This window comes from Aquila chrysaetos, chromosome 8 (assembly GCF_900496995.4).
Source record: "Aquila chrysaetos chrysaetos chromosome 8, bAquChr1.4, whole genome shotgun sequence".
Lineage (NCBI taxonomy): Eukaryota > Metazoa > Chordata > Aves > Accipitriformes > Accipitridae > Aquila > Aquila chrysaetos.
Genome location: NC_044011.1, coordinates 27,703,618 through 27,730,575, shown reverse-complemented (window position 1 = coordinate 27,730,575; position 26,958 = coordinate 27,703,618). Strand labels below are relative to the sequence as shown.

Sequence of the window (26,958 nt, the reverse complement as noted above, 5' to 3'; positions counted from 1 at the left end):
GTATTCTTCAGAAAGCAGGAGGCAGCAGGCTCTGGTGCCCTTTCTCAAAGGGTGCCTTGCTCATCCCATTACTAGCAGAGGTAAAGTCCATCTGCAGAGGGGATAGAGTTGACCTTGACTTGCTACAGCAAGGTGAAAATCACTTCTGCTTTGCACCCTCCCAAGATTTTAAAGCAAGACAGCTGTCCATCTTTCTTTCAAGATGACAAAGACTTATCGCGGTTTGCCTGTGACCCCGAGAGAGGAGAAGGGCCCAAAATTTGGACTGCCATCTCCCAGGCCTTTGATCAAGTCTTGTAGGAGCTTTCACGTTTATTACTTCCTTAGACTTAGAAGTGTCAAAGAGAAGACCCAAATCTCTTTAGAGCTGAGCAGGAACCAATTTATAAGCAGCTTTTCAATGTCACAGTTATCCCGAGCATTTTAGGCAGTAATAAATTAAATACTGGTAGTGTGACAATGGCTTTGGTACGAGGAGCAGCAGTCATATGCAAGGTAATGTATACAGGCCATGTGGTTAGGGTAATTCTGTCACCCCTTGATGAGTTTTGGACTACATTGTATGGGAGGAATGGATCTGGTGGGAGAGAAGCAGAAAGCGAAAAATAAAGGAAGAGCCCAGACTCTGTGATAGGTCTGATGAAGACAAAACTGATGGCATTAAAAAAAATATAATCAGTCACCAAAACCTCTTCTTCATAAGCTCTCTAGCTCCCTGTTTAAAAAAAAAAAAAAGTGGTAAAATGCTTAAAATACCAGATAGTGCTGCCGAGTTGGGCATGTATAAGAAGCTAGATGTCTGGATACTGTTGAGGATCTTGTTCCTTGTTCCCCCAGAAATTTAGGGCAATTGAAAACCTTTCTGAAGCGAGGCCCATAATTTTGCAGAGATTCATGCCCACGTTGAACATGTGTGACCCTGAAGATGTGCATGGTCCTAGCATACATGTGAGTTCCCCACGTCGTCAATGGGACCTCTCCAATGTGTGAAATCAAGAGGCAGGAATTTGCCATAAGCCACTGAAGGTATGTAATGGCTATTTAAAATAAAATATCTCTTCTGGATGGCCTGATCCTGCTGCCACTGCCTTCAGTGGGGCTGAATCAGGCAGTGATCATCAGGGCCATGTAACGCCTCCCTACAAACCACCCCTCCAGCCATACTTTGTAAAGCTGCAGTCAAACAATTATCTCATGTTAAAAGTACATGCAGGAGGGGATGAAATTCTCTTCTTAAACGCAGCTTTCAGCACATCCATTTAAGTGTAAATGCTGGGGTTTATAGACTCAAAGAGAATAACTGAATCAAAGGCAAATGTTTACCTGCCATGGATCTGGGAGGTTTCCTTCACAGTCCCTGCAACCTAAGTCAAGTAATCCTGACTATGGAAATGAAGCTTATTTTCCAGAATGTCTTCCATTTGCTGTTTTCCAGCACTTTCTAAATAATTCTTCTTTGTCACAATAAACCTTAAATTAAGCCCCACTCCTCCCCGCTTGAAATTTTAGCATGATGGTATTAACCGTAGAATGAACAAAAAAAGCCCTTCAAGCTGCCACTTCAGTACGCCCCGTATCTTGGATTGTTTTTACTTTCAGCTTTTAAGGTCAGAACATGCACCCAGCAATAACCAGCCCTTTTTTTTTTCAGTAAGAGACTGGAGAGCCTCCTATCTAAAACAAGGGAGTTTTGTGAGCAGGCTGTGAGCTCTGGGGAGGCAAGCCCATGCTTTTAGCTTTGCAGGCGTGAAGTTCTCATAACCTGGGCTTGCATTTCAGGGCTTTGTTAACCCTGGCAGCAAATGCTGCTGGAGATGTGGCTGGCAGTAAGCACGTGAAAAGGCCTTGTACCCAGTTTCTGCAAATGGCAGCGTCTGTTAATAACCACGCACAGAACAGAGCTGTGCGTCTTCATTCCCTTCTAGACAGAGCTGGAATACATACTGGATTGTATGTACGGTCCCAAAAGATTTGTGTGGGGTGACTAATTACTTTTCTCCTTAGAAGTGGGCAGGGAAGCATAATATGTTTGTGATTACAAGGACATAAAAGGAGCGTATGATTATTTTCCATGGGAATCCTTGGGAACAGCAATGCAAACGTCTTGGAGGATGGCTGTCTAAACTGTTGCTCTCTGCAGGACCATTAAACCCTCCTCCCAGCTTCTTCATTGCGTGCTGCAACTTATCGTTGGTAAAGCTATCCAGTGGTGCGTGGGGTTAACCATGAACTTTCTTTAGCTCCAACTCTCCACCTCTGAGTCCTTCCAGGACACTCATATGCCACGTGCTATAGCTTTGCCTAGCTGGAGTTGTTATGAGGACGTTGACACAAGGGGAAATATCTGCCTGGAGAAGAGGGTGGACTGCTACCCTTTGAAATTAAATATTGTAGAGCATCTGTAAAGAACTGCATGGGTCAGTGTCACTGAGCAGCCCTGAAGCCGAGGGCTTGGTTAAGGAGGATACAGGCAGGGTACATACAACACTTGTTCCACTCGTTTCTCCTGCGTACCGTACGCCACTAAACGCATGACCCAGCCATGTCCTCATTTCCATATTTCAAAAGCTTAATTTAACTCCAGAAGTCTTTCCTGATCAATACAGGTATTGATCAGGACCTGGGGGTTTTTGCCACGGCTGGGCCGGGGACTGGGTAAACCCACAATTATAATTGCTCAGATACTGAACTAGGACCCTCTACTCACAGCAAGACACTAGGTGAGAAAAGCAGGTCAAGCCACAAAAACTGGTTTTGCCAAAGTAAGTAGTCAACAATTCATCCTGAGGCCGACCAAAGAGCTTTGCAATAAAGGAGATACGGGTGTTCAGAAGGGACGGTCTCCCATTAACTGTGCGAGAAAGGGAGGAACACTGTTCATCGAGTGAAGTTTGGGTATCGGAAGGTGACTTTCTTAAAATACACTTAAGGGTTCAAGCCTAATTCAAATAATCCCCAAGGAGGGGAGAAAAAGGTGTGCACAGCTCCAATGTTTTTCCCAGATCCATCCACTTTTGTGGTCCCTGAAGTAAAACCAGATTATTTGACATCTGTTTATTCAGCTCCCATGAGGCCCTGGAAACAGCTGTATCAAAAATGCAGAAACCTCTCAAGGGTGGAAAGGCATCTTGAGAGGAGAGCAGCCCTTCCCTCTTGCCAAAAGTAGCCCAGCTTTAGGACTAATCCTGAGGTTGCCAGTGCATCTGTGACACTGGCAGAGTTTGTGCACACTTATTTTGTGATCCAATGGGCCAGGGTGTGCTCTGAGCCGGGAATGCACAGAAGCAAAGCACTACTGGGGAACCGAAGGTGATATGTGAAGGTTTTGTAGCAGTTTTTCCTTCCAAGCATTCAGCAAAAAAAGGTATGCAAGAAGTTCAAGAAGCAGCTCTGCACCCATCTCTTGTTGAGTCCATGCCGGGAACTCAGCTCTAGCAGGACTCCCCAAAAATGTCATCCTGCATCACTAGGTCTGAAGGAATCGCCCATGCCAATGGTGCTGTCTCAATAAACCTGCTAATGCCACCCTGTCACCAAGGTGAAATTTGGGGGGGGGGGGGGGGGGGGTGTGGCAGTCTGAAGTGCTGAACTCAAGATCAGAGCATTTTCCTGCTGTCTGCACCACAAAGACAATGTGTCATGTGCTTGTGAGATTGCAATTTAGGTTTGTTATCATCCCTTTATATCAAAAGGAAGTTATGCACACAAAGGAAACACCAAACCATCATGTCAGGAGGGCTATAAATCACATACTGCTGCATATTAAGAGGACATCAGAGTGCCCAGTAGAAAAGCAAGGGTTTGGAAAAGCCCCCTTTTCCTCACAATCCCCTCATTTCAATAAACCTTGCTTTTATTTTGGGAGAGGGTGAAAGAGAGCACATGGTTTCGTGAATACAGCCACGAATGAAACCAGGTTTGTCCCATACATGTGACTCATGGCTGACTGCATGTGCTGGTCAATGCCTTCCCAGCCGTCAGGACATTGCTGTCGCCCGTGGTGTCCAGAAAGGGCTGAGCTCCTGCTCTACCTCTGCTTTCAGTGGAAAGCACTGAGCTGCTCCTCTAAACAGCCATTTACTTTTTTTGTACTGCTAAGCACTGGGTTATTTTGGAGATCTCTACGCTCCTTCCCCATTCCTCCCTTCCTCTTCTTCCCCCTGGCCAGCAGCCCCAGCATCTCAAAGTTGTACAAAGGCGCATGCATGCAGTAGCAAAGAGATTGCATGAGCTTTGTTGCCACTTTCTGTCCTAGTAAAACACATGGTTACAAAAACCAAGAAATGGAGAAAACAGTGGGATAGTCAGATCTTGGGCAAAGCGGCCTATCTGGCAGCGAGGGTTCCTTTCTCCTTTCGTGCTCTGATCTTACTGCCCTTCAGAAGGACATCCTGGGAAGACTGTGAAGTGAGGAGTCCTCCACTGCCTCTTCCCCTGGCAGGTGCCCGAAATCCTCCCGACAATTCTCCAAACCGCATGCTGAAATCCCAGTCCTGCTGAAAAAAAAACCTTAGTATTTCCAAACTCTGTGACCTCCCAAAATGTGTCAACTCTGAAAGCTTTCAAGCTGACTGCAAATGTTGCAGATCGTTTCTGTAGCTCTTAAATTCTGAGTGATTATAATGGGGGAAAACATGGATGTAATCGCTGCTTCTAAAATATGATTGCTGCTCAAAAGAATTATCGGGGAGAGGGGTAATTGTCTGGAGGATGGCATGATTCAGGAATGCTGACTTCCACTCCTCACTCATTCAAAGTCACCAAGTGAGTCAGTGGAAAAGTCATTGAAACTAGCACAGTCAACAAGGTACCGACATTCATATTTAGGTTCCTAAATCAACAGCGTGGAAGATTTCAGCTCAAAGGTACCGGTTTTAAAAGCAAGAGCAGGTGAAGGTAGGAGGCTACGTTGCAAGCCTGCAGTAAATGTCATCCTAAACTCTGTTGCTTCAAATTCCAGTGCTTCTCACCCCAAATAAGTGCTAGCTAAAGGTGTAACAGCACTCAGAGAAGTCCATTTTCAGTCCAAGCAGAAACAAGGTCCATACACTAGGTTCTCTCCAATGGCTAAAGTATTACGCTGCAAAATAAACGTTCCTTTTGAATATAAAACATAGAATAGTCATAGGATGCAAATCGGTAGTACGCAGAAGCTGCTGTCTTGAAGCTCTGCCACCAATGGCTAATTAATTCTAGGTATCGTAACAATCGCATCACAGGGAAGCGCTATTCTGTGTGTAAGCAGAAGCTTTGTATATAAACAGTACAATGCACAAACAGAAATTGCACCTCTGAGAGCCTTTTCATTCAGAAAAGTCAGTCATCTTGAAAGCGCTACTCACAAGAACTGGCACTGTAACCTAAATATTAGAAAAATAAAATTCAATATTTATCGGTATGAAAGTAATAGTAAGAGGGTTGTGCAGTGAGAGAGAGTGTTCAAAGAATAAATAGCTTAGCTTCCAAATTAGCAGGACAGTGAAAGCAGAGATCAAATATGAGATCTCGCAGATCCACAGGAAATGACTCAAGAAACTAGATCGAGTAAAACTTCAGCTTCCAAGCCTCAGACACGTTTGCTTCTCGCCATTAGGGCAAATATATGCATACACAAGTACATAAAAATACACCCAGATCATACAGTCAAGCTGCCAGGCATTAATCAGGCAGTGATTAATACCCAGTCCTCCTCAGAGGTATATGCATTACAATGGCCTTTTAATTACATGATTGCACCCTGGGTTTTTCACATGGCCATAACTCTCCCCTTATTCTAGTTCTGTAGTAGCCAATTGCTAAATGCCACGCTCCCCACTTCATGTGCATCGATGCTCCTGCTGACCACGGAAATTTTTGGCATGGAAGATTTTAAGGATGTTAGACGTCTGTGCAATCTCAGCATCGTTTGGGGGAAAAAAAAACCGACACAGGATGGGTGGAAGTGTGTCAAATCATTACATCTGGTCTTTTATTGTACAGCAGCTGAAGACGTTCCTGCCATTTCCTTGCCCCCAACCGCTTACTCCTGCCCTGACACTTCCTTTCGCTGCCAGCTCAGCTTTGCCAAGATGTTTATCATGCCATTCTGCAAGCTGGATCCTTGAATAACTTTCCAAAATAAAGAGGTATTGGGGGTATTATTAGCTGGGACCATTTAGCAGATCCAGCAGTGTAACTCCCCAACGGGGGGATGCATTAGCACAGCCAAGGGGGTGTCAAACTGTGCTTTGCAGAGGAACGAATGGGTGGGAAGGGGATGGGGAGAAAGGCAGCACTGCCACCTGAACGAGCACGCCACAGGCTGCCAAGGGGAGGGAAGCGGGCTTGTGCTCTCACACGGTATCTGGTGTTACACCCAAACCTCTAGCAATGACAAGTACGTTACTATAATACTGTAATGCCACCAAAGCTGCAGATTCTGCTATCGTCTCCAAAGGACATGCTCCTTCTCCCTGGGGGCAACCTCCCATAAAGAAGACCTCAAAGCTTTCATCAGCTCTTGCCTCCATCGCATTACTAGCAGTCCACAGATTTTTCTCCAAGTTTCCACTTCTGTTCCTGAAAAGAAAATTTACAGCACTCAGAAACTGAAACCCAACAGAGCGTAAACACAATTCCCACCCCAAAATCTGAACGCCTCTTCAAGACTAAATCCCATAGTCTAGACTTGAAAGATAAATCGGTAAGTGGCTTCCTTAGGAATCACAACCATACAGGGTCTGAATATCCCTACGCAGTGAGAGCAGAGATGGGACATCTCCCTAGTCGCAATGGGAAAGAGATGCTGCAGCTGAGGAGCCTGCGGAGGCCAGAAGGGCAAGGTGATGTGCTTGGGTGGGACAGACAGATTTCTTCTCCCAGGATTGCCTGGTCACAGAGGATCTGATGGAGAAAGCAAAACCAAAACTCACTGCTGGTTATTCAACTTCATGGGCCAAACTTTCTTTTCAGAAGTCAGCTCCTGTCACCCCCTCCTCTGTGGACCAAGCAAGTTTCCAGGGCAGATGTCACAGTGTAGCTATGGCCACACCACAAGCTGGGAGAGTGTTTACTGTTACAGCACTGTTCATTGTAGCAAAAAACATTTACACTGACCTACAAAAAAAGCTGCGTGATGCTACCAGCACGCCTGCGCTCACCCCATAGCGTTGCCGAGCGTGGCTCCAGGGGTTGATGTGAGCTCTTGCAGAAGGCAAGATGGGGCGGGAAGAATGCAAGCAAGGGTGGTGAGAAAAGCCCTGCTGTACGGGCAGAGGAGCCCCGTCGCCTCAGGACTCGGCTCTGTGGGGGCAAAGCTGCCTCCCTGAGCTCTTCTTCTACCAAGAGGCTGTTAAACCCCTCGCTGCGCACACGGCATTGCACTCATCGCCTACGGGGCCGTAAATCCTTGCCGAGGGCCTTGTCGGCCACGACAAGGAGCTGTGCCGAGCCAGGCTGGCTTGGGCCGAACAGAACCGAGCCAGGCTAGGTTGGGTCGGGCTGAACCCAGCCGAGCTGGGCAAGGTCAGGCTGAGGCGAGCTAGGCTTGGCAGGACTGAGATGGGCTAGATCGGGCTGAGCCGGGCCTTACTAGGTCAGGCTGAACAGGACGGAGCGGAGCTGGGTGAGGCTGAACCCAGCCGAGACAAGCTGAGGTGAGCCGAGAGCCGAGCCGGACCCAGCCGAATCGCGCCGAGCGGAGCCGAGCCTGACCGAGCCGAATCGCGCCGAGCCGAGCCGAGCGAGCGGCGGCGGCGGCGGGCGGGGCGCGGGGGCTGCGGCGCGGGGGGCGGCGCCGGCGGGCGGAGGCGAGCGCGGCGGCGGCCGCACCCCGGGCGCTGCGCCGCGGGGGCTCGGTGGGCCGGGCCGGGGCGGGCCGCGGCCGTCGCGGGGGAGGCGCCACTGGCAGGCGCGTCTCCTCCTTCCTCGCCGCCGCCGCCGCGGCTCCCTCCCTCCCTCCCGCCCGGGTCCGGCGCTGCCCTGCCCGCTCCCGGCGGCCGCGGCCGCTCGGCAGCGCCGCCGCTTCCTGCCGGGGCTCCCCCCCTCCCTCCCCGCTCCGCCGCCACCCGCGGCGCCCCGCCATGGCGTGAGCGCGGCCATGGGGCTGGCCCGGCGCCGCCGCCTGCCCCCGGGCGCTGCGCTGCTCCCCCGGGCCCGGACCCCGCGCCGCCGCCGCCGCCGCCGCGCCCCGCCGCGCCCCCGCGGCGCGCTGACCGCCGCCTCTCCTCCTCCTCCTCCGCCCCCGGCCGCCGCCGCCCGGCGACGAGCGCGGCCGTAGCCCCCCCCGCCTCCCCCCTCCCCCCCCGCTGCCGCCCGCGCTCCCGCGCCGTCGGGCCCGGCGCGGCCGCCAGCCCCGGCCCGCCGCGGCGCGGCCTCCCCCGCCATGTGAAGCGCAGGAAGATGCGGAGGCGCAGCCCGGCCGCCCGCGGCGAGGGATGAGCCTAGACGGGGAGAAGATGACCGAGGAAGCCTACCCTGACGAGTGAGCGGGGCCGGGCGGGGGCGGCGGGCGGGCGGGGGCCACCCTTTGTTGCCCCGGCGGGAGCCGGTGCGGATCCCTCACACCCCCCCCCCCCCCCCCAACGCGCGCGCACACACACACACACGGACCGCGGTCGGACAGAGGGACACGGACACGCGCGTACGTGTGCGCGCTGCCCGCCCGCGCATCCGCCATTTCGCGCTCCCCCCCGGGCCGCGCTCATTTGCATACCGCCTTTTCATTCATAAAAACCCCCGGGAGGCGCGGGGCCGGCGGGGTGCGAACCCCCGGACACCCCTGGCCGCCACCTCTCCCCGCCCCGGCTGGGGGGGTCGGGGCGCCCGGCGGGGGCGGCCTGCAGCGGAAGCGGAGGGGGGGGGGAGCGGTGCGGCGGTGCGCTCCCTTTCCCCCGCCCTGCACCCCCGACGTTGCGGGGGGGGGAAATCGGGAAGCGGGGAGGGGGGGGGGCACGTCGCGGATCCCCGCCCCGGCCGCCGCCGTTTTGTGAATAGGAGGGCGGCCGCCGCCGCCGTCACATGACGCCGCATTCATAAACCCGGTCACCGGCGGCCTCCCCATTCACCGCCACCCCCTCCCCCCCCCGTACCCCTCCCCCCGGTGGGCTGCGGGTGCCTGCTGCACCCACCCCCCGCAAAGGCATCCCCGCAACCTCCCCACAAATAAACCCCCCCGAGAGGCCGCACCAAGGCTTTCAAAATGCCTGACAGTGCTCTTTTCCTTTTTTTACATTTTTTTCCCCAAAATAAAAGGTAAAGGTATTACAGGAAGGGCTTTTACAAGCCGGGCTGGCCCAAACATTGTTCCTGGCTATCTCTTTCTGGGTTTTGACAGTCAAGAGAAATGACTCACTTGCGTGCAGGACTGGTTTTGTGCCAAGCGCCATAGGATGTACCGTGCTTTAAAATGACTTCTCTCAGGGCTTATAAAGCGGCGTCAGAATTGTGCAACTTTTCGGCTCGGTTTTTGGAGTCTGAAAAAATGATAATTGGCGGCATGTGCTGCTCTTATACCTTTGTAACGTCAAACTTATTTTAAGGCGATTTACTGGAGAAATGTGAGTGGTGAAGGAAATGGCTTCTGCCTGCAACGTGTGTGTTAAGAGGAATTGTTATTTTGGCACTTCTTAATGAAGAGACTATAAATATGTGTTTATATGTAGCTTCTGAAATTGTGGTTATTTTGAAGTTGGTATGGTTCTTCCAACAAAAAAAAAAAAAAAAAAGAAGTTGAGTTTCTCTCTCGCGGATTGCCATGACCTAGCAGGCTGGAAAAATGCGGCCAACTCGTTTCCAATAAAAACCCGCCGGTTCTTGGTTTGGTTTTTTTGGTTTCATTTCTCAAATTGGACAAGAAGAGGAGAGGTGGTCCCTGTCTCTGGGTTTGAGCGCGCAGGGGCAGACCTAACTCAATTCAGTAGATGAAAGCTGGTGTTCGCCAATCTTCGTCTTGCAGGAAGACGTTGCTCTGAACGCGTTTCCCTGCAGGGCTTGGTGCGGAGGTGAGTGTCAGTGTAAAACAGCAAGCTCTTGGCTCTGATGGTTGGTTTTGGTTTTGGTTTTTTTTTTTTCCTTAATTGTAGGCTGCAGTTTGTTTTGGAGTCAATTCTTCTTCCACGTGCCACCGCACTGCCATGCTGAGGGAGGCTTCAGCTAATGGGTTTCGTGTACGTCCTACCTGGGCTAGGAGGGAAGTTCTCGGGTCACGCCACTTCTCCTGGGGTCACTGGTCAAGCCAGCAACATTGTGCTTTGGTCCCTTGGGAGATGGGGAGCGCTGGTGGCTACAGGGAGCTGGTGCTCAGCCCACTTCCCAGGCCAGTGTTAGCTGTCTTCTCAGTGGCTGGATGTATTGGCTTATAGGGTAACTGATGCACCATGGTCCTTGCCCCGGTGCACATACCAAGCAGCTGTTTTGGAGGCTGCCGTTGGGCTCGTCGCAGTTTAGTCCAGGCCTTCACCTTGCAGGGCATGGTAAGGTGTTTTAGGTAAGCCATGGTTTCCTCTGTAAGCTCTTTGCTTCCAGCCTTGCATTGATTGATAGCGTCGCTGAAGCTGGTGACTCATGGGTTGTTTTTCATTTTGGTGGTGGGTGAAGTGATTTTTTTTTTTTTTTCCCCCTTCCCCCTCAATATATATGGTGTTAAAAGAAATAAGGACAGGGTCTCCTGATAAGTTTTCTCAAGCTGTCAGAACAATGGTAGTATAGCATGCTATTTGCCCTAGATATCTGGCTTTAATTTGCATAGCTATTCTCGTTTCACTGAGTGCACTGTGAGCAAATGTTAACAGCCAGATTACAAAAAAAGGACCACTGTCGGGATAGGATGCATTTTAAAATAACCCTCTTCAACTAAATTATGAGGGTTTGCCCCCCTGTTTTTGGCTTTTTTTTTTAATTCCTTGAGAACAGCTCGGTAAGATTTTGAGTTTTGAAACAATTTATAAAACCAAGGAGGGGAAAAAAAACAGGGCTTAGGATGCTGGAAACTCATTGGTCCCTTCAGGACTGCACCATTTCAGATCGATACTTAGAGGTCAATTTGTCATTGCAAAGCGGGGGCCTCTTTCTGCTTCCCGGCCTTTATTTCTGCTTCCCTCCTTCCGCCCCCCCCCGTCGCCGCTGCGCTTCTCCTTTGCACGTTGCAGGGCGGGGGGGAAACAGGGATGCCCGGTAATAAATCAAGAGGCACGAAGCTGCGGCGCTGAGCGTAAGCGGTGGGAGAGTTTTGGGCAGCGCAGCCTGCACCCGGGAGAGGGGCAGCGGCCTGCGGCGAGCCTCGGTGACCCTCTCCGCGGCCAGCAGCTCCCGGGTGGGCTGCTGGCGTCTTTCCGCTTGTAAGTAGGAGGATGGAGCTGAACCCGTAAAGCGATTCGGTTATGCCCGGGGGCTGCCGCCTGCTCGTTCCGATGCACGGTTCCAAGAAAGTCACAGGAAGTAATTAAATGGAAAAGGTCAGAGAACGAGGAAGTGTTGGTCCGCAGCCTTTCACTGCTTGGGATGGAGCCGCGACGCCTTCGCCGAGCCAGGCAGCGGCTGCGTCCCCGGGGTGTCCCCGACGCTCGGCAAACACGCGCTTGATTTATTCCAGCGAGCCCGGAGCGCACGTGCCAAGTGTTCGCAAGCGGGACTGATCTCCCGGAGGTTTTTAATGAGCTGGGTTAAGTGGGATATGTCTCAGGCGGTGTAGAGGGTTGCTGTGGCATTGTCCGGGACAGCAAAATACGGCGTGAGATCGTACCGATGCTTTGGGGTGATGCATTTTTCCCAGTCCAGGGAAGGAAAATTAAAGTTGACTCACGCTCCTTCGTCCTTTCACTGGTCCCAAAATCCTGCTTCCCTCCATTGCCAAGCAGGGACCACTGATGCTTGCTCTGAATACTGAGTCCATCAATATTGCAGTTTGCCCCTTACGCTGAAAAAATAATTTCTTTCTTCCTTTTTCTTTTTTCTTCGTTTTCACCACGCTTTTGCCCAATACTGATGATTTTTCTGTAGGTATCATAAGCAGCTCATTCAGCTAGATTTTTTTGCTGCAAGCTTAAGCTGGGGAGGAAGGCATGGGACATGCTGTATGTCATGACATTATTGCTCACAAATAGGACAGGAAATGAAGGATTGCCAAAATATAACTGTTTATTTCTTGGCCTGAAAACATGCCTGTTTAAAATGTGACATGTAAGTAGCTGCTTTGTTCAGTTACTGGGAGAAGTTGCTGTTTATATGGGAATAATAGCTCTGTTGGATGAAGGAGTGGGAAAAAAGGGATTTACCCTTTCTACTTCTGTCTTGGAAATGCCTTGGAAAGGAGCTGTAGGTGGAAGACATATGGAGAGGGTGTTTGGTTGGACAACTGGAAGGGAAACCTGTTGGAAGAGGGCCACTAGCAAGAGGGAGCTGGACTTGAGTTTCTCAGCACGTTAGTCCACGCTATGGCCACGGGCAGCCCTTGGATTACCCTGATCCTGTATTGAAGAGGAAAAACCTAAAGAACCCAGCTTTGGGCCAGAAAGTGAGTTTTTTTGGCGAGGCTGTCCTTGGCAGGATGTGTGGTGGGACGGTGGCGGTGGGACGGTGTTCAAGCATGGTGCAGATGCTGCACCAGCAATGGGATCATCTTTGACCTGTTTTTGCAGCCTGGTCTTTATCTCGCTGGGGCGCACCCTCGAGCATGGGTTAAAAGGTAGGCTTTATCTGCCCGTTTAATTAAATCCGGAGGCTGCAAACAAAAGTACATTGTGCGGCAAGGCTCACTCTTAACGTGGACTCAGTTTGCTGGTAGCTGGATTTAAACCACAAAATTGTTTCCTGTTGGCCACCAAACCGCAGGGAGATGATCGTAATTGTCCTTCTTCTTCTGGACCAGGCTGGAAAATAGGAGCTCAGGAATGAAGCACAACTTAACTATTGGTTTCAATCCCTCCTTTTGCTTTCTTACACTCTCTGGCATGCTTGAGGAATCGATAAATTCAATTTCCTTCCCTACAGCAGAATAAGAATAAATGATCCTCCAGAGGTATTAAACCTGGGAGGGACGTGCTTGGAAAGTTTGAGTACCGAAAGGGTGCAGGCAGTTGGCCGCATCCTGACACAAGTGATGTTGCATGTTGATCCAGCCCATTGAATGGCAGCACCCTGTTTCTCCAGAAGTCGAGATCTCGTGGGTCATTGGCAAAGGTGCACCTCTTGCTGTGTCTGCTGTTAGGACCAACTTTGGCCATAGGAAATGCTCCCTACAACAAATTCATTGAAAAATGTGTTGTGTTTTGGTTTTTTTTCCTTCCCCTTTTTTAATAGTAGAAGGTAATCCTTCTCGCAAGAGATGTGCAGGAGTAGAGAGGGCTCAGAGATCAGTAAAATTAAAAGTACAGCTCTGGAGACTGCGTTTTTGATATATGCCCTCTTTGCTAAGTGGAGCATTTAATTTTTGGAGGACTTGCACTTCTGAAGCAGTGCAGAAATTTGAAAAGAAAGAAAATAAAAAAGGTCCGTTGACTAAAAAATGCACAAATAGACTGTGGAGTTGATTGACAGCAGATGCAAGCTGCAGCAGTCCCCATTTCTGTGGACTACCAAAAGCAAGTGAGAAGCTGTTGTCAAGTAAATAAATCCCAGCACTGGTAAGAGAGAGCTTCTCCAAGCCTGCCAGTGAGCAGAGCAGAGCAGTGCAGCATCTCCCAGCACCTTGCTTGCACTGACACTTTCTTCCTACCTTGGCTGTGGGTAAACTCAGCTGATGGTTTCTAATGCTTTTTTTGTTTGTTTGTTTCTTACCTATTGGCTTTCTGCCAAGATTTTGTGAGTTTTCTTTTCCTTCCTTCCCTTTTCCCTACCCGTGTCCCCCCCTTTCCTTGTCAAATTTCCTTTAATAATTTATTTTTCTGGTGCTTGCACAGTACTGAAAACCTGACCCTCTGAAGCTGCAGAGAAACGCAGCTGGGCTGCACCGGCTGCCTTCATGATGCCTTCCCTTTGTGCCTAACCCTCACCTTTGGTTTTGCATCAGCTTTTCAGAGTAAAGGTTGGGTTTGCCTGCGTAGTTTCTCATGCTTCGTTTCCTTGCGTGGCAAGGCTGTCTGTCCGCTGGTCCCCTCTGCTTGGTGAGTCGAGGGTGCTGGGTTGCAGAAACGGAGCCAGGGCGAGGGGGCGAGCCCTGCTAATGCAGCAAGAATAGAATAGCAAAGCAATGCCCAAATACTGTGCTTCTGCCCGCTGGTGCAGTTGTTTTGGGGGTTTTTATCATACGGGTGTGACCACTGGTGTTGGTACCCGCAAATATCATAGCGATGCTCCTCACCTCTTTTCCTGCTCCAGCTTGATGTCAAACAAGTGTTGTGTGGGCAGAGGAAGATCATCTTCTTTAAGTCCAGGAGGATGTCTTCACTCCGTCATCTCTGTCCTTCCTTTAGCAAAGTCACCGGTAGTTCCTCCCTCCCCTGCCCCGTACCCATCGTACCCAGGGAAGCGGGCTTGCCCCGGCGCCCGCTGGCCGGCTCTTTGGCACAGGAGACGTGGCTTTGCCTCTGGCTGAGGTTGGGAGCAGCTCTCCGCGCAGAGCCAACGAGGGGCTGTTCCCTCCTTCTGCTGGGTTTCTGCACTTTCCTGCCTGCTTTCTCCGTTTCGCTTCTTGTTTTGCACTCTTTCGTTTCCTTTTTCCTGCACTCTTGGGTGGGTTGAGTTTTTTGCCTCTTGCTTATTTTATTTCTTCTCATGTTGCTCTTGTCTGGAAGCAGGACTTATGCCATCACTGCAACTCCTGGTGCAAACCAAACTCTGCTGGCAGTTATCTTCTTTCTAGCATCAGGGGAAGGTGGTCTCCCATAACATGCACCTGCTGTAGCCATTGGAGCGCAACACTGTCTGCCTCATGCAGTAGAAGTAGATGCTTCACCTTAAAAGTAAGCTGTGGTTTATCAAAAGCAGCATTACAAAGTATTCTTTCAAGGCTGTTAAAGAGCTTTCTGCCAACAGCTAGCAGGTTCTACCTGTTGCAATAGTTCTAAATGAGATTTAACCCAAATTATTATTTTTGTCTCCAGTCTTCTTGTTCTTAGGCTCTCTGAATAACTTTCTTCTTTGACTTTCTTTGCTTGCAACTCACACTTCAAGGACTATGTTTTGGGTGGTTTTTTTTTTGTTTTTTTTTTCCTCCCCTTTGTTCTCAACTCCTGCATGTGCTGTAATCAGAGGAGAGATCTTGAGTGTATCAGCTGAGCCCAATAGCTGATGGCTCTTCCAGCTAGGAAGTAAACTTCTTACTGGCAGGCATGGGGCGGAGGGGTTACAGGGCTTTCTAACAAAATTACTTGATTTCCCCAACTGTGGTGTTTTCAAAAGTGAGATTGTGGAGTTGCCCACATCCACAAAGTACTTGGACTTTGGCAGCGGTGCCTAGTGAGGAGAAAAGCATTTCGTGGCTGAAGACTACCATGGTGGTGGAGCTCCTTCCTTGCTAGCTAGTGCTTTTTGTCCAAGGTGCTACAGAAACTAAGAAAAATGCAAGCCAAAAATAGCATCTTTAGTGAACTACCTAAACAATTAAATGGATTTTTTTGTTTGTTTGCATGTGTATTAAATGGCTTTTCAAAAGTAACATTAGGACTTGTTACCTGTGTACATCTCTCTCTGTAGCAACAAAAATGTGTGTCTCTTGTTGAGAGCAACCACTTTCCACACCCCCCTCCCCCCCCTTGGTTTTTTTTAATGGGAATGTTGAGTTGGTCACTGTTACACCTCTGCTGTTCCTCTTTGTGAGACTTGCATTGACGGCGCTGGGAGATGTGTTGTAAAACCTGATATGTCTTTTGATCTAGCATATGGGAAACATGTCTCTCTGCTTGTAAGGACCTGCACTGCCGTGCAAGGACAGGAGCGTGTTCTGCACATGCACTCAAGTCCTGAGGAGGTCTGGAAATGCTTAGATTATTTTTTTTTTTTTAATTGCATTATACATACGTCCTGTTTGGATACTCCCATTACTTGTTTTTTTGCTAGTTAAAAGTGGGTCTGAGGACTAGGCAGCTTCCCTCCCTGCTCTGTACATTAAAATGTTTAGCATTGCTTGCTTGTTTGGTGAGTAGTTAGGAGCAAGATTGGTTTCCTTTGCAATAGCTGAAATATACTGAAGGTGTTTGCACAGCAGTCAGAGTTTCAAAACGCTGAGGGAAATCATGAAGCTTCTTCCCTAAATACCAGAGCCTGTTGCAGCACCACGGTCTCGCCTACCAGCTCCTTCCTCGTCCTCCCTTTGCCTGCGGAAAGACAATATTTCTTAAATGATGTGGTTTTATAGGAATTAAGTCCATGCTTAGGATTAGTTGATGCCACTAGCAGCAATTAGCATCTGAGCTAAAGCACATCTGTGTAATATTTTTTTTCTTCTTGAGTCTCTAGACCATTTATGCTTTTCATTTTTTTACTGATTTACATACTGGTGGTAGAATGCATTTTTAAGGGAGGGAACATGAGGTGAAAGAAGGCTCTCCCATAGCCTTGTGTATATCTGTTTCTAGGTGGGGGGTTCCTCCCTTTAAATATGGGCAACACTCATTTTTCTGCACCCGTAGCACCCTAAGCAGATCCCCAAGGTGAGGGGGATGCTGCCCAAAAAGATAGCCATCGTGCTTGCCTGCTCCATCACATGCTTGCGCTCGCTGAAAGCTGAGAACTCAACTCACCTTTGCTCGCTGCATTTCTTCCGCTGACATGTCCAAACACTCCCGCCTGGGTTTTTAAGCACTTGGAAGGCAAGCTGGCTGTTTACGTGGTTTTATGAGTGGAAAGGTATGCCCCCAAGCTGATATAAGGTTACTAACGCTTCAAGTTGCAGCATATAGGGAAGCATGCGCTTTGCCTCGAAGTTGGGACAAAATGAGGCAAGGGGGGGTGTGAATAGCTGGGTTCATGTCCCGGTAGCAAGCGGCAGCCCGGCTGGCTCGTCGTGCGCATCCTTCTTCCCCTACAGGCCATCACCCTGCCTCTGGGCTGGGGTGCCAGGAGCATGGTTGTTCGTGGGGTCCTTATAAGATCTCTGAGAGCTGGGAAGAGGAAAAAGTATCCAGGTGTTAATACTGGAGAGCTACTTTTTTTTGTTTTCCAAAAATCGAAGGGATGCTGTAAAGAGCTGCTGGAAGGCATCAGCAGAGCTGGCGAGTAGACTCGGCTGCTGCTGCAGGGCTTCTGGGGCTGGGGTTGCAGGCTATTTACAAACAGTCTGGTTCTTAAAAATTATGTAGAGATCTGAAAGTATCACCTTGACTCATTCAAAGCACGTTCAGAGTTTTTTCAGCTGTTTAACTTAGTTTTTGTTCAATAGCACGTTTCCTGTAACTCTTGGACCTTTGCATCTCTCCATCGTTCATCCGTACTGCATGGGTAGGGCTGTGAGGACAGAAGTGCAGCAGCACGACGGGGAGATGAATGCCTAATTTTGTCTTAGATGCCCAATGCAGTGGGTCCTCACGGTGCCAGCAAGCTGAGAAATTCACCCTCGTCTGCTGCCAGGTTGCCCGTTGGAAGAGCTGCATGCATGGGAGAGCACGTTGCTGAAAGTGGGTGCTAGACCTGCCTTCTACCACCTTCTCCATGGTTTTGGCAATGCAGCCACCTTATTTGATCACATTTCCTAAAACCCAAGGTGCCTGATTCCTTAGCACTGATTTATTTTACTTTTTATTTTTATTTTTTTAACTTTTATTAAAACCCCCACTGCCTTGGTGGGGATGGAGAACCAGGGTACAGCTACCCTGTTAGACCGCAGCGTAAATCCCTGCATTTCAGAGCTTGTTACACTCCATGTATTTAAAGTATGTGTGTATAAATTACAGAAAAGCCACTGATACTTCAGTGGAGCATGCTTGTGCTTTTTTTTTAAAATACTGGTGAAATTACAGCAAAAACTTTATCGCTGGAGATTTACAGCACTGCCAACATAATTCATCCTTGACTGAAACTTGGCATGGGAGGTGTTAAGCTGGTTGCAGCCTGTCATTGCTTTACATGTTGTTACTGGATGTATGCAGTTTGGTGGCCGTAAAGATAGAAAGGTTAGGAAATGGTATAGAATTTTGTAAAATAGTAATTCCGATACTTGGTGTTGCTTGAATGACTTTGTGTTTTTAAAAAGGCATCAGATGTTTAGTTGAACTAGAGGAAGAACTTAGTGCAGAGCTTGTTTTCTGTGTTTAAAAACAATAGAAGGCTGCACTACAATTAAAACACTAGAGCTGCTTAAGAGAAAAAATTCCTGTTTTGTTTTTTTTTTTATTCTGCAAGTATTTAGCATTTCGGTATTGTAATACTGCATGAGAGCCCAAATGTTGAATGGCTGGAAAGTTATTAAGCAGTGCTGGAGATGAGCTGCTGCTTGTTGTCGGAAGGAACTGAAATGTAGAAAGTTAGCTAGCTTGGTTAAAAACAATAAATAAAATAAAAATTTAAAGAGGGAGTGTTAGGAAAGAGGGAGAAAGGGGACTAAATGCATTTTAAAGATGCAGTTAAAAACCCAAACAGCATTATGGGTTATGTAGACAAGGATAACTTGCAGATTTTTCTAGGGAAAAACACATCCAGAAGAACTGTAATTTTCCTGTATCTTGTCCACCTTAGTGACTTGGAGCTCAGTCCTGCTGAACTGTGGGAATTCTCGTGAAGCATCTGTAGCTTCTCTGTACTTCTAAGGCACTGGATATAAATGTTGCAGACAGGCAGGCTGGTGTGGAGAGGAGCTGGAGGCATACGGAGAGCATGGTCTCACAAATGCAGTCAGGAAGTTCTAGAAATACCCTTTATAAACACTGAATCCTACAGGAAGAACCTTAGAGCCCAAATAAACCATTTCCCCCTATGCCTATGTATTCATAAACTCTACTGGTTTGGAAGATCTTATCAGGTCAACGATGTGCCTCTTTACAGTAGCTCCTAAAACAAGTTGTATGATAAATATCAACTTTTTTGAGCTGTTTATCAGGTCTGTCTGTCCTTTATTAGTTATTAAAAAAGTCTGCATCTCCCTTGCCCTTACCCAGAAGTCATAAACCTTCCCAGATCAGTTCGTCTGGATAAGTGGCCATTTTTGGTTAAAAGCCTTCCAAACGCAGAGTTGCATGGCTTGGTGTGGGTGGGCCGAGGCAGAAGGAGGGTAGGTGATATTATCTGTTTGACCTGATGTGCATGGCGGGGGGGGGGGGTCTTCCCCCACCTAAAAGTTGTGCTTATACATATGTGGTATGTATAGAAATGATTAACAGACAGCAGATAAAGGGGAGGCAAAAGTAGGCTTATTTTGATGCCTTGGATTGAACTCCAAAAGAGTTTGTTGGTCCTGGGAATGCCATGACCATCTTGCATGATGCTGGGCTGGATGATGTTAAAATATGTGTGCTTGTGGTACAGTGATGTTTTTACACAACTTCTCTCCTGTGTTTGCATGTTAAAAATCTTCTTGTTTCTCTCCCAGTTTTATTATTAGGTCCCAGAAATGCTTGTGTACCCAGAGGCCAAGATCTAGCTGGGGTCTCCCAGTTTTGGGGTGTGGAGCTAGCGGTTGGTGCGCCTGTTGACCTCAGCTGTGCCGATCCTCCCCCAGCAAGCGGTTAAGGAGCCCTTCAAAATCACAGCCTATGAATGAAAAAAAAATTATGGCTTAATGAAGTCTGCCACCAGCCACTCATTTGATTTGGTTCTGCATGCATGCCTTTAAACAAAATCCCTGAAATAAATTTCCAGGGCATGCGGAAAAGCCCCCACCCCAAACCCCCATAAGCAACAAAAAAGACTTCCCTAAAGTTAGCAGCTGCATGGATTATTTTAGAAATGGTGATCATAAAGATCTATAAATTGAAACACAAAAAGCTCCATCTGAGGCGTTTTTATCTCGGATGCGAGGGTTTGGCTATGGAGCACCCAAATTCTGTGGTGTTCAGTGCCTCTGCATCCATGTAGCTCTGTATTCTCTTGTTCAGGAGAGCTCTAGGTGAACTGTAAACTGGGTTAATTTGTTGATATAATTGGCTGTTCTATACAAAAGTCATTTAAAAATATTTCTAGCAGCTTTGTTGCTGGTGGGGGTGTTTGGGTGTGGGTTTTTTTTTTCCTCCTTCCCTTTACTATGTCTCTGAGGAAGTGTGGGCTACCTTTATCAGAATATTGGTGGAATAGCTTCCCCAACCTTTCATAAGGTCGAATAAAAAAACAAACACTCCTCTTTATGGGAAGGAAGGGATGGGGAAAGAAGGGTGTTTGTGTATGCTTTCCCATTCATGTTTTAAAAAGAAAATATATAAACTTCTGGAGTCAGTGCTGTGTAACTCATGCGATTATAGCAGTTGAGAGTCGGAAGCTTAATTTGCTTTCTCAGCGCTGACTTAAAAAAAACAAAACCAAAGGGGAATAGCAGTGAGCAGGAAAGCACTTGCTGCTTTGGTTTTGCCTGTGTTGGACAAAACACACTACAAGTTCTGCAGTGATTTAAGCAATAAAATCACTAGGTGCTTTTGCAATTGAGTTCTCTTTGGATTACAAATGTATCTAAGGTTTGTGTGTTGATTTGGGATAAGATGATACAGAGGAAAATGTGTCCTTTGTTCCAGCACTTGAATTTTGAGATTTCAGTAAAAGACAACTTTTGTGCAAACTTTGCATCAAGAAAAAACAGTTAAATATTACTAGACTATTTCCCTCTTCTGCTTCCTCTCTGCTGCAGGAATAGGAGGAATAATTTTTCACAAGACCATTTACCAGGTTGTGGTTCTACGTGAGTCTGGTACCCTTCTGAAAATACTCAACTGCAAGTAGTTCTTCACTATACATGTTTTAAGAAGGAAAAATTTGCTCTGATTTCTGTGCTTGGGGTATGAATGGTAGAGAAAGAAGTTAATTAGAAGTTAAAGAAAGCTTAAGACTGGTGGGACTAGAAATGAGCATCCTCAGTTGGACCTTCTCCAGATGATCGTCCTCCTTGGGTCACCGGTGGTGAGCCCTGGCTACCTACTCATGGTGTAGATGTTTAAAGCAGCCAGGTGCTGCATTTGTCCAACCCCTGCCCTGTAAGCAAGGGTGGAAAACCCCAGCTGCTTTGCATGAGGCTTCTGGATCTGCCGTGTCTGACCAGTTGCCTGTGGAACAGTTGGAGACAATATGTAACATACACTGTTTGTTGCAATTAATGTTATAAAGGACTCATTCAATGGACTTCCAGGGATCTAGCTGAAAACTGCTACTGGTGGTTGCAGGGAACATGCCTGTGCTGAAAGAGGTTGTCTCTTCAGATGGTTAATGTTAGCTGGCCTTCAGCTGTAAACCGAGAATCAAAGAGAGATGCTTCACATCCTCTCTCATCTTTTTATGAAAGTGACAGTCCAAATATTAGGATGCATTAAAATATACTTGGTAAATAGCTACCAACATTGTTTTTGAGTACAGTTAGTACTGGATTTTTTTGCAGTGTATATGGAAGTAAGCATCCCTGCGTGTAATAGGAGCAGTGGGGAGAGAAGGGAAGGATGGGGTGGCAGAGAAATTTGTTGACTTAATTGGTGATGGGTCAGCAGAAAAAATACTTACTTTTTTGTACTGGTTCATTCCAGTTTGTGGTTTTATAAACTGCCACAACATGAACCTGGGCCAGTTGGGTCACCCCTTCATACAAGGGGCACAGGAAGGTGGTGACTGTATTCTTCTTAGACCAGTAGAACTGAGTCTTCTTCGTGTCTGCAGACAGCGTCTTTCACTGTCAGATGGTGTGCATCTTCCTTGGCTTATTGTTCAGAGCTGTGTTTCTAATCAGGTACGGAGCACCTGGCTTTTTTTCTCACCCATTAAGCCTAGCATCACATCTACTTTCTGGATTCTGGCAGAGTGCAGATGCCCAGCAGCGTGACAGGGTAGCAGGGGATGTGCTTTTGGCTTCAACCCCAACCGCTAGTTTAAGTGTGCGTGCCGAAGGTTCATCCTCCTTGCCTTGCTCGCTCCACGTCACCCAGATACATGAAGCCAGTGCAGCTTCAGGTGACTCTGGAGGTACAACAACAGCAGTTGTATGCATTTGCTTGGCAGTGCTGAGTTGCTGTGATGTTTGCAGAGGAAAACACGATTCTGCTTTCTTCTGTGAAGTGGTGGGGAGCACAAGGTCACACCGAGCCCCTGTTTGCAAAATAGCCTAAGAGAGAGGGATGCTCTGGGTTTTGCATGTTCTTTAATTGAAAGAGGCTCCCAACAACTAGTACCCAACCACTCTTTTAAGCTGTTGTTTTCTTAGGTGGAAGGAATAAATGCTCATGCTTGTTCCTGTAATTCTGCATGTGACTTGTCAGCAAGAAACTTCTGCTGTTCCCTGAACTTCTGAGTAAAACCAGCTCCTCAGGATAGAAAAGGGAAACTCCTTGAGTGCACTCTCCAGCATCAAAATGCACCATGTAAAAGCATGTTTGGACGCTTTGTCACGCGAAGGAATTCCTGGCTGTACCCAGCCTTAAGTAAATAGCCAGGGAGGGGTGACTGAAGCATGACGGATGGCTGTGGTTGGCAAGGAAAGGTGCGCGGCGTGGAAGTCCACGGTGCAAAGCAAATGATTAAGGGAGCTGTGCTGCATTTTACAGAAGTGGTGTTGTGTTAGGAGAAAACTGTGCGGTGCCTAAAGCTGTGCTCAAGGTCTCTTGCAACAAGTACAGAAAATGCAGAAAGGTTTTTTTCAATCCATCAGTAAATTTTCCTGTTATGTCATGCATTTCAAGACACTTGAAAATGGTGAGTCTTCATCAATGAAAGGAAGTAATCCATTGGGGTGTTTTGCTGATTTGATGTTTAGCTTCAAATTTTGGACAGAAAAAACCTCCAGAAGTTTAAAATCCTTTTCTAGAGGATGCATAATAAAAGGTCCAGGAAGGTCCTACCTATAGATTGCCTGAGCTGCCCTTGCAGCTCCCTAGGTTGGTGAGATGGCAGAAAACCAAGCAGGGTTTTCCTTGGATGGCTCCAATAGGAATGTGCCTTGTTGAGCACCTGGTTCAAGCTTTTCTTGCTGTATAATTCATAAAGGGGATTTAGAAACTCCCTTGACAGCAAAGGTTAATTTTTAAAACCCAGAGAAAACTTAACACTGGAGAGAGGGGAAGATGTGGTTCATTGGAAGGTGCTGCGTTGCAGGGAACACGACTGCTCCTGTGCAAGAGTTTCTTTGCTTAATTGAATAAAAGAAATGGAAAGGGTTGTGCGTGTTCACAGGTTGTGCAGTTTTTTGCTGTTTTATATTTAACTTCTGAAAACTGTAGACCTGAAATATGGGGAAGGAAGTACCTAAAAGGCTAAAATCCAGTTTCTGTATATTCATTTTATTTTGGAACATCCCAAAGACGGGAACTACTTTTGTAGCAATGGAGCTTTGTCATTCATGATCTAATTAAAATGCTAAATATAATAACCTCTTTTGTGCTTAAGGAAGATATTTGCTTCTGTATGTGGTAACTTCCCTCTGCAGGATAACCTTAATTTTGTCAAGAGTTCTTTGTTGTAAAGGTCAGAAGACGGTTACTGTCTTCCCTCCGATCAACTATGTGCTGACAGATGTGGAAAAAGTCTCTCTGAGATTGGTCTTTGTGGGTTTTTTTTACAAAAACACACAACAACCTGGCACGGGGATGTGTAAGCTTCCAAGAAACCTGTTTATATAAGAAGGTATTTCCCATGTGTTTGGTAACTGGGAGGTAGCTTGAAGATACAGTCTCCTGCCTGAGCGCAACCAGGAGCCTCTGCAAGGCCATGACTTCGGTCACAACGGCTCAAGGATGAAGTTTGCGATGTGTTCCCTCAGCGTGTCAGTGCAGACATGCATGGTAGCTTCAAGGCTTTGGTAGCTTCAAGCATTGTTCAGGCTTTCTTCCTGTGTTGCGTAGCAAACCACTCTTGGCTTACGTTGTCTATGGCTGTAGCTGTAGTTTTGTGAACGCTTTTTTGCCATTTAGCACTCCTCTGTGTTATGGCTCGTGCATAAATTAGTCTGCCCATGTCATGGAGCAGGACTGTGGCAGAGTGGATTTTTATTTTATTTCTTTAGCTAGACAGTGTGCTGAATGTGTTCTTCCTTTTGGCTAAAATTAAACCTTCTCCCCACCCCAAGCTACTCTCCCACCCATGGCCTTCCACTACACGAGGCATGAGACACATGCAGAGCACACTATAGGTTGGCATGATGGTTCAATTAACTATTAAATTCTTCAGCCTGGGATATGACCTAATTAAACTTGAAGAGCATGCTTGCCCCAGGTAAATAGAAAGCCTGCTCAAACAAGCATTGGGGCACTGAGCAAAAATTATTCCATATCAAAGGAAAAGCTTAATTTTAGCCCTACAAATCTAAATGGGATGTAGCACCTTCAGTAGCCTATGGATGTGGGTTATTGCGTTGTCAGCTGTTAGCAGGTTAAAGTTAATAAAATCTGCTATTTCGAAACGGCCTCATAGGAGCCGTCCGTGCCGATTTCATAGCAGTGTTTCAGGAAAGCAAGTGAGGAGCCACTTTGAGCTTGCAATGCCACTTGCTTGGCAGAGGGTCACGAGGAAGTCTGAGTGCTATCCAGGAGTGGGATTTTTGGAATAGTCCCCGTACCATCCTCCATACTGGCAACAGCTGCTCATCATAGGCATGATGGGCATCTAGGGGCCCTGGCACCAAAGCCCAGCCCTCCCCATTGCTACCTTGGTTGGCAGGAGACTCCACAGTCTGTAAGCGCCATGGAAATTTTTAAAGCTGCTTGATTTTTTTATTATTATTTTTTATTTTATTTCTGATGTCATTGGCATGCGTCTCTGACTTGTTGAAGTACCTACCCATGGACCTCAGACACTGGTTGTTTTAATGGATAAGGCAAAAACGCCCCATGCAGCCAGGGCTCTGCAAAGCCAAGAAGCCATGAGATGCCCCAGAAGAAGAGAGGTCCAACGCTTTCAGCATCAGCTGGCTTGCAGATGTCCTTGTGCACTGTGTGCTCTGTAACCAGGGCTGCCAATGCTTGGAAGGCTGCTTCGGACAAGGCACCCATCATTTTACTGTGCTTTTTTGTTACTTCATACTATTTTTACACTTTCAAGAAAGGGACTTGAAGAGCCAATGAATGACTTTTGAAGCTATCTGTTGGCTATTGGCAGACAGTGGAGAAAAATAGACTGTTGTATTTTGCTAATTGGCTCACACTTGATGAACTACCTTAATGGTGGGAGTGAAAGTTTGGTATTTTTCTGGAAGTATTGTCCAGGGTTTTTTGGTAGCTTGTTCGTTCATCTTTGTCTAGAGCAAAGAAGGGGTGAAGCCAGAATATATGCATGTCATTTCAGGGTGACATTTCAGGGTGTGAAGCATGGGGAACCTTGGTGAGAGCTGTATATGGGTGCAGCTTGTCATTGCTGCCTCAAATACTTAGTTAGCTGGAGAGCGTGAACTGTAACAGTGCTCTTGATAGTGATTTCCTAGAAGCCGGTGCTCAAGGGCTCCGTCTGTGTCTGTTAATTATTTTGCAATTTCTGCTTGTAATTGTTGCGAGTTTTTTAATTACCAATAACATCAGTTAATGCGAGGAGCTACGAGGTGGCGTAAAACATTTTGTCACGCAAACTCTTGTACACTAACACACGTGGGAGACAAAAAGAAAAATAAGAAAAGATTAACAGCTGGTCTACTTAGATCTGCAGCAATTCAGTATGATTTTAATGTAAGTAATCACTTGAAAAGGGAATGTGAATTGGCATAAGGCAGATACCCACTAGCTAGCCTGGCTGGCTCAGGTGGGCATTTGAGCATAGACCTTTGCTTATCCCTTGTCATCAGGGAGCACGTCCATGTGCACTATGCCAGTGCAGCAGCATCGGCATTTCTCTAAACAGGAATAATTTGTGTGAACTGAAATTTTAAATTGTTTCAGTCTGAGATCTTTGCTTGTCTGATTTTACTGCAATGTAATTGACCATATTGTTGTTACAGTCGGTTGCTGTCCTCATACAAAACAAGAAAACATGTGGCTTGGTATATTCTGTGTCAGACAAATAGCAAATGCTTAGTATTTAATACAATATATAGATATTTGTGTATATATATACAAATGTTCATGCAGTAAGTGTGCAAATAGCATCTAGGTCTTAATTGTAGTTGTGGTAGAGGTCAAATCCAAGTGGAAAGCTGGGTTGATAGTATTGCACTTGGTTTTTTTTTTAATGTAGATCATTTCCCCCCCCCCCCCCCCCCCCCCCCAGTTAACTAACATCTGCTAACTAACGTGGAAATTTAATTGTATTTCCTAAGCGATGAATGCCCTAGTTCGAAGGCATCACTTCCAGTGGACAAAAACAATACAACTATATATGGTACTAAAGAGCGAAGTGATGAGAACATACTAGAAGCATAAATATTTAAACCTTTTTTCAGGTTAATTTCTGTACTGATGGGTTTCCGTGCTCTGGGAATTCTGCAGAGAGTTGTAAGCCTAATTCAGCTCTTAGGGTGGCATTTACTACACGTACGTAGCATTGGTTGCAATGGGAATGATCTAAATTTCTTGCAGGCTTTTGCGAGAAGGGGGTGGAGAAGTTGCTTCAAAAAGTTCCTGGATGAGGACAAATTGATGTGGTGTCCCTGTCCCCTACTCTCCCCACTTCCTTTAATAGCAGAAGACCCCTGGGCAGCACTGAGCCTCAGACTGACTCACTTAAGTAAGCTAACTTATGTGTAAGAGATGACATGAGTCTGACGGCTCCTTGTGATGCCACCGTGAGCTAGCAATAGACGTTTCTGAGATGGAAGAAGAGGTTAGTGCCTCCGGTGTCTGTTCAGCTTTGGTGACTTACAAAGATCTGAAAATAGCTGTGCCACCAAGTCGCTGCAGAAGCGGTGGTTGGCCTCAGCACATCCCTGCTGCATCCTTGGAGGGTCTGTAATTCACAGCGGTGGTAGTTTTATTTTCATTTGAACAAAAACTAAGGCAGGAGAGTCCAGAA

General features: G+C 47.3%; 1 protein-coding gene and 1 long non-coding RNA gene across 2 annotated transcripts in view; one reads left to right on the top strand and one right to left on the bottom strand.

The window, feature by feature from the left end:
- Positions 1-4,218: 4,218 nt before the first annotated feature.
- Positions 4,219-8,940, bottom strand: LOC115344861. The gene is made up of 2 exons (XR_003924662.1): positions 8,693-8,940; positions 4,219-6,558 (listed from the first exon to the last, which is right to left on the bottom strand). It is a non-coding gene; the product is annotated as an uncharacterized LOC115344861 (long non-coding RNA).
- SPRED2 (sprouty related EVH1 domain containing 2) overlaps positions 8,275-26,958 on the top strand; it is a 66,074-nt gene continuing 47,390 nt past the window's right edge. Inside the window, exon 1 of the mRNA XM_030022814.2 lies at positions 8,275-8,461. Coding sequence (XP_029878674.1) covers positions 8,415-8,461 — 47 coding nt within the window. The 5' untranslated portion in view covers positions 8,275-8,414. The remainder of the gene's footprint in view (positions 8,462-26,958) is intronic.